This window comes from Panthera onca, chromosome F2, assembly GCF_046562875.1.
Source record: "Panthera onca isolate mPanOnc1 chromosome F2, mPanOnc1 haplotype 2, whole genome shotgun sequence".
NCBI lineage: Eukaryota > Metazoa > Chordata > Mammalia > Carnivora > Felidae > Panthera > Panthera onca.
Window position 1 is genome coordinate 39,308,478 of NC_138356.1, and position 7,961 is coordinate 39,316,438.

General features: G+C 44.3%; 1 protein-coding gene across 7 annotated transcripts in view; it reads right to left on the bottom strand.

The window, feature by feature from the left end:
• RUNX1T1 (RUNX1 partner transcriptional co-repressor 1) overlaps positions 1-7,961 on the bottom strand; it is a 139,937-nt gene that overhangs the window by 40,388 nt on the left and 91,588 nt on the right. For all 7 annotated transcript variants that reach the window (XM_060610890.3, XM_060610884.3, XM_060610885.3 and 4 more), the window contains one exon: positions 7,772-7,953. In XM_060610890.3, coding sequence (XP_060466873.1) covers positions 7,772-7,953 — 182 coding nt within the window. The remainder of the gene's footprint in view (positions 1-7,771; positions 7,954-7,961) is intronic.

Consider the following 7,961-nt stretch of genomic DNA (forward strand, 5'->3'; position numbering starts at 1 on the left):
CCCTACCCCAGGACACCTCATCTCGGGCTGCTCCCACCACTGTCTCCCTCAACCAGCATCTCAGCCAGAGCCAGGGCTAAGATGCCAGCAGACTGTCACAATCAAAACATACGCATGTATTTTTCTATTTCAGAAGTGCGTACTTAAATCTCAGGAGGTAACAGTTGTATGATCAAGAAGCCCAAAGACATTAATAACTTTAAATACATCTTCCTTCCCTTTCCGAACACGTGTGATTTGTTAAGGTTCCCAGAGACTAACCGGACGCTGAACCAAAGTGGAGGGATATCATTCTTGACATCCTATTTTCAGAACACAAATCAGCCAAAGGTCTCTTCAGGAATTGTTAGGAACTAGGTGAGTTTAGGTAAAAATTTTACAGAACACCTTCCCACTGGTGTTGAGTAATGTATCTGAAATGAAATATATTAACAAACTACCCTGCCTCCTTAAAAGGAAAATCAAACCTAATTCTTCATGACACCCCAGGGTGGTTTCAACGTTCTTGCCATCTCCCTGGAGGAAGATGGGGGAGCACAGAGAGCTGGAGGACACAGGACCATCACCGCTGGGCCATATGGCAAGAAGCGCCTTCGTCTCTCCACGGCTAAAGCAGCACCCAGGAGACAGCTTCCTGAGCAGTATGCTAATACTTTCAGGAGTGAATAAGATGCAGGTGGGCGTTTGCCACTCCAGACAGACACCCACCACGCCTGGATCTTCAAAGATTACAATCTGCGGGTTTGCAGAGCCATCTGAGTCTTGCCTCCCGTGTCTCCTAAAGCTTGCCACCTGCTCAGCAGCTGGGGTACTTGCTGCTGGCTGTCCCCGTGCCTTTCCTAATTTCTGGCCACTGCAAGGTACTCACGTTCTCCTGCTCCTGACCTCTCTCTGAAACTGTGCTTTCTTACTCTCTCATCTAGAAATTCCAACTGGAGCCCTCCAGTTTTTTTCCCATCAGTGAACCGGTCATGGCATTTTGTCCCTGGGCTACTCATGGCGATTTTCATGGTTGTGGCTGTTTCAGATAGGTGTCTTTTAAAACAGGAGAAAGCAAGAAAGTAAGAAAGCAAGCAAGCAAGATTCTTGAGGGAGAGCCCGTTTGGTATACTCCTGGAAATGACGGCATTCAGCTTAACTTTCTTTGTTCCAGTAGTGCTGGCATTGTTGTTGTTATGCGTGTTGTGCGTGTGGCGCTTTCCTTTGTTTTGGTTCAGACATCTAGTGTGTGTAATGTGCTGTCCTAAGCTTTAGTGGGAATACAAAGATGACCAAGCCACAACTCACGATCCCCCCAATACCCTCCTCATATGATTACCTCTCAGTACTAGACTTATCTGGAAGCATGCTGGCAAGAAATAAACATCATTTCATCAGAGACATAAGGCTTCTATACGTCCATGCAGGACCTGAATTTGGCAGGTAGCATAAAAATAGTACAAGAGGGGACTGGGCTGTTAGGAATAAAGATCACTCCACGATGACACTCGAAAGAGCGGAGGCTATGGAGAGGGCTTCAGATTTTGGCACTGCTGATTGCTGGAACTTAGAAAGCTTAACCCCTATGAGCCTGTGTGTTTTCATCCACAAAGTGAGAATGGCGGTCTCAGAGCTACTAAGAGGGCTATCTGAAAAACTCCGCGTGCGGAGCCCAGCACACATTTGGCATTCAATAACTTACCCAAGTCACTTTGTGTTCGAGGTGGGGCATTCAGTGGCTGGTGGTAGAAGAAACGTAGCTCTAAGAGCATGGGTGTTTGAGTCAGAGGAGGAAGGATCAGAATCCCACCAGTGCCTCTTACAAGCCATGTGACCTCAGGCCCATTCTCCAGCCTGCCTGTACACTGGAGGACTATCAGAGTAAGTGCCCTACGGTAGTCCCCCCCTCTCTGCGGTTTCCCAGCTCCCATGGTCAACCGCAGTCCTGGAGCAGATGACCCTCCTTCTAACGAATCATCTGAAGGCCTGTTATCATAGCCTGATGCGACATCGCGATGCCCACGTCATCCATGTCACTTCATCTCATCATGTGGGCATTCCTTCATCCCACCTCATCACAGGAAGGGTGAGTAAGATATTTTGAGACCACGTTCACACAAACTTTTATTACAGCGTGTTGTTACAACTGTTCTATATTATTCACGTGGTTGCTGATCTCTTACTGTGCTTAATTTGTAAATCCAACTTTATCGCAGGTATGTCCGTAGAGGAAAAAAACACAGTATACAGAGTGGTTTTAGGCATCCGCTGCGGGGGACTGCTTGGAACGTATGCCCCCGGATGGCGGGGGCCTACTATATATTAATATGTCGGTTATTTAGCGTGAGGACTGGCACATCTTAAGTGCTCAGGAAAACAGTAACCATTTTTTTAAGCTTATTTTTGAGACAGAGATACAGAGAGATAAGGAGAGAGATTGAGCTTGTGAGCAGCGGAGGGGCAGAGGGAGAAGGAGAGAGAGAGAGGGAGAGAGAGAATCCCAAGGAGGCTCCAGCGCTCTCAGTGCAGAGCCTGACGTGAGGCTAGACACCACGAACCATGAGATCACAACCTAAGCCAAAACCAAGAGTTGGACGCTTAACCACCTAAGCCACCCAGACACTCCAAACGGTAGCCATTTTTAGTAGTTATGATTGGGAAGCCTTCATTCAAATAGTAGATACTGAGTTAGCCTATAAAGTATGGATAGAATGACATACAAGAACCAAGGAAAAGGGCAGAAATCACCAGAACGCAGACTCAAGCATGAGGAGTATTCAGCAGGGCTAGACCCTAGGAGAGCAGCAAGAAGCAAGGCTGGCAAGTTCATGCTGAGGTTGGTGTGGAGAGACCAAAACATCCCCTACAACCATGCAAGTCTTCTTATCACGTAAATGCAACCTGATCCTATTTCACTAGAAACCTTCACAATTGATCTGACTATATAAAAAAAAGTCACCTCTAGAAGAATGACTACTCACTTCACGCAACTCAAGACTGCGTAAAAGATTGTGACACGAAACAAGAATGCATGAATGTAACATAAATTCCCTACATTTTGTCATAGACAACTGAATGCAAAAGACAATACGAACTTAAGTCTTACTTGCATCATCAGTTAATCCTACCACTCCCTGTAAAGTGTATCTACCTTTTCTTTCTAGAAAGACAAAAACATCGAAACCTCACTTATTCTACAGAAATGGAAAAATGGGCCTCGTAGGTTCAGCCGGCATGTGCTGTGATGACCCATCTTAACATTCAACCAACACGGTTTCAAAACGACTGCTTTCTGACCCTCCAACCTTCAGTATTTTTTAACTTACTCATTAAGTCAGGAAACCTGGCTGACTGAGGATCCTGTCCCGGATAGTAAACCCCCAGATTATACTATCACATTTACCCACTTGGGCAGTTACATGGCAGAAATGAGTAAAGGGGGAAAGTAAGGCGGGGGGGGGGGGGGGGGGGAGGAACGACACCTAATTTCTCGTTGAGCTTATTTAGACTGCATATTAAAACATAATTTGTGGGGCGCCTGGGTGGCTCAGTCGGTTGGGCGGCCGACTTCGGCTCAGGTCATGATCTCGTGGTCCATGAGTTCGAGCCCCGCGTCCGGCTCTGTGCTGACAGCTCGGAGCCTGGAGCCTGTTTCCGATTCTGTGTCTCCCTCTCTCTGACCCTCCCCCATTCATGCTCTGTCTCTCTCTGTCTCAAAAATAAATAAACATTAAAAAAATTAAAAAAAAAAACCATAATTTGTGGAACTGCAAGATTTCAGGTATGTAAATATGCTGGGTTTGCCACTAAGAAGCTCTGTGACTTTAGGCAAGTTCTTTGGGCCTTCGTTTCCTCGAGCCTAAAGAGAAAGGGTTGGCCTGGTAGATCCCAAAGATCCCTCCCCGCTGACAAGCTGCAGAATTCTAAAGGTCAAACAAGTCTTTGTAGAAAATAATATTTAATTATTGAGGGAGGAGGAAATATATAATAGTGCAACTATGTGGCCTACATAATAAAGTCTCGATGTGTTAAGCTGAGAACGAATTAAAGCATAGTTAAATTAAAATGATGGCCTAGAAGAAGAGGATTAATATTTAACATTGATCATTTGAAATAGTAAGGGGTGGAGGTGGAACTCGTGTTACCCATACAAACCCAAAGACCATTCAGCTGGATTTCTTAAGCAAGAAAGATTCTCTGAGTCAGAAGATCAGCATGAACAGGTGTGAATACAGTATTAAAAAGACACATTATGACCCAAAGCTGCGATATCAAAGCTGTGAGCAAAGAAAGGTAGCAATGATAATTAACGGAACACAGGTTTTTTTTTTCACCCTAAAGTTTTTTTTAACCATTTTGCAGTCTCAAAGGAATGCAGCCTTGTCTAATTGTTCTTTCCCTCCTCACCCCATATGAAAACGTGAGTGGCTTCATGACTCTCATGGTGAGAAGTTTTAAAGAGTGCCCTTCTTGTCTTATCTTTGACAGTGGTCACTTTGGGGGCGCCTGGGTGGCTCGGTCGGTTAAGTGTCCGACTTCGGCTCAGGTCATGATCTCACGGTCCGTGAGTTCGAGCCCCGCGTCGGGCTCTGTGCTGACAGCTCAGAGCCCGGAGCCTGTTTCAGATTCTGTGTCTCCCTCTCCCTATGCCCCTCCCCTGTTCATGCTCTGTCTCTCTCTGTCTCAAAATAAATGAACGTTAAAAAAAAAGAAAAGAAAGTGGTCACTTTGTGTAATCAGTGCAAGGAAGGTCCCCATCCCCTTCGTCATCTTCTTCCTTCACAGAGTGACAAAATAAAGGTCTACCATAACCAATCAACTTTTAAATGTCAACGAAGAGTAGAAATCAGAATTTTCCATTTACTTTCCTCAGCATTTTAAATAATGGCGTGATTTTAAAACGAAAATTGTCTTTTTCTAAGTCAGGTTGTACACTATTCTACCACAAACCTACCAACTCAGTATAGGTGTTCAGAAAATTCACCCTGGAGATATTTTAAAAAGGAAGTTGACTAGATTTCAGGTTTGTTTTTGTTTTTGTTTTTTTTGACAGAAAAAAAAATTTCATAGATTCCCCCAGAGTGTTCATTTCTCTGTAAATAACAATAATGTTTCAGAAAAGAAGAAGAAAAAAAAATAACCAGTGGCAATCACATTTAAGGATGAGAAGAAGGCTACATTTGCCAAAACCCATCCCTGAAATTCACGATGACTGTTCAGTGGATTAAATCTGCAACCGTCACAGAATTTGAGCCCCCAAAGTTGTAAACAAAATATAGAGCGCTCTTTTGTTCGTGACATGTCATGAACAAATTACCAAAATGTGTTTTCTCCTCAGGTGTCAGTTTTTCCCTCTTTTAGTGACTGATGGTTCCCAGTGTTATTACAGAAACAGATTGATCTTTTTAATGAGCCAGTTTAATAGACTCCAAAATCTCACCGTGGCTGCTCATCCATGTCAGACCATATGCACCAACAAAACATTCAGTAAAACAAAAAAAGCTCTGCTGTCAGCTCCATACTCTATAAAATTTCATATAGTAGATCTGGATATACAGATAAATAACCGGAGAAGAGGAAAATGCATATGCAAACAAGATGCAGAAAATATATGCAAAAAAATACTGTAGAGACCCATATTTTCTTGGCTCTGATCACATTCCCACAAGATACAAATGTATTTACACAACATGTTCTCATTACCCATCCTCCTAAGTCTAAGGAAAGCCACTTGCCATCCTTCCATTAAAACACACACTTCGGGGTCCCACTTGCAAAAGAATGTTCCAGCCCAAGAGCAGCTGTGTGAATTCTGACGCCAGCAACTCTCGATGAACAACCGAAGGGAGAATAAGCCTGGAGGCTCTTTTAAGAAAGTTCTACTTGATCGAATGCAAACATGCATGCACATACAGCTACAGATCACCAAAACAAAAATGCTGATTATGTGTGGAACTTAAAGGAAGTTTCCATACCAGTGTTAGCACACTGCTCAAGGCTCACCTCAGCGTCGTCTGAGCAAAGTCTGCAGGCACAACACCTTCAAATAGAAAACACTGGAAAGAAAACCAGTGGGGCAAGGGCTGGGAATATAGAGAAGGAAATGAAACTGTTCTGTCTGCTAGTCAGCAATTGGGGTTTCTAGAACAGGTGGTGTCCACTTCCAATTTTGCCCTATAGGATTATCTTTACCTTTATGGCAGCCATCTAAACCTTTCCCTGGTATCCGAGCGTCCACTCAAATGTTTTCTTCCCAAGTGTCCATCTACGCTCTCCCTAATTCTTTGATATGATCCTAGAAAAATGGAGCCTGAACATCTCCATACCTGCACATAGCACTGATTTCCTGCAGGGTAAATGGGTTAGAATCAGAGTAAGGTACCTGTGAGTCATCTGTCCTCGGGCTGGCTCTTGGTTTTCAGTATCATGTGGACACCACTCAGACACCTGGATTAAGCGGCTTCCTTTAAAAGCTAAAGTACCAAATGCTGCAACACGACTGAGGAAATACGGCTTGCAAAGACGAGAAAGCGGCACTGCAGGCAGGTCATGTTTGGAGGTGGGTCTACAGCATGTCAGAAGTAAACTAACGTTTAACCTTTTGCTTTAGGATTTTAAACCACTAAAGGGTCCTATGTCCAGAGGAGAAAAATTCCAGAGACTGTAGCATGAAAACTGCTTAACAGAGGATTATGTAATAACTGTATGTAAACTGGCTGGCTTTTAATAACATCCTGATTTGCAAAGCAGCTAATACATTTAAGGGTAGCTAAGTCGGTCACAGATAGATGTCTCTGAGTAGCTCCAAGGATCATAAGCTCCTATGAATCTGGAACATAATTGTGCCAGAACGTTAACCCCCTCAAAGGCTGTCACATTCATGCCTGATGAAATGCAGAAAGAGACAATGGGTAAGTAGAGAAAGGAGACAAATCACGTGACAAACACATTTCTGAATACAGTTTCCTTTGGATACAGTTCCATATTTTTACAAACACTATGCAGGATACTGCTAATAAGGCTTCATACTCCTCTATTAGAAAATATTTATATGGGAGAATGAGGTCCTCAAGAAAATTATTTTAACAGGCACATGAGAAATTTCATGGAAACGCCTTATTCAACAACCACTTTGTAGGGCTGCATGGAGAAGGGGCTTTGTTTTACAGTTCTTAGAATTCTCAGGTGTGAGAGCAGAGTGTCTGATGGAATGAATACTGGCTGAGAAACTATTCAGCAAAAAATGCCATCTATTAATCCTATTAACTTAACGCCTATCTTCACTCAGTTCATCTAGCTTCCCAGAAGTTTTCTCGTAACTCAAATAAACCCCAAATGAAAAAGCTATTGCATTGTGTTTATTGAGCAACGCCTAAAGGCCAGCCTTCAAAACCACTGTGTTCTGAGAAAACCTGGAACGGCAAATTTCCTAACACTGAAGGGCAAAATATGTGGTCGGGTTGAATTATGTAATAAATAAGAATCTCAGTCTTGACTGTATGTCTAAGGACCATCAGTGGCACCTAGGATATCTGAATATTGTTCATCTTCACCTTTTCCTTTAACGACGATAAACCTGCACCAAAGACTGACTGACATGGGCCAGAGATTCATCATCGCTCTGTAACATCCCCCCACCCCGGGCCAGCGCAAGCTCAGAGACGGCCACCCTAGCGCGGTGCTGTGTTGCAAGGGGACAGCAGTTCAGACGTGACGCGAAACACGGTGTTCGTTCCACAGATGGGAGGAAAAGGCCACGGTGAGTCCGGGGTCCTCCCCCCCCCCCGCTCACCTGTCTGGAGTTCGCCTCTTCCCGTTTTCGTTCACATCGAGAAGCAGCTCTGAGGAGTCAACAGGTGAGGTGGTGCTGGCATCCAGAAGCAGCTGTTCATGCTGGGCGAGGTACTGGGCAGGGTTCTGTTTGGCCAGCCTTGCGCAGTGGAGGAGCTCACGCTGCAGCAGGGGCAAGTTGGCCTGTGGGA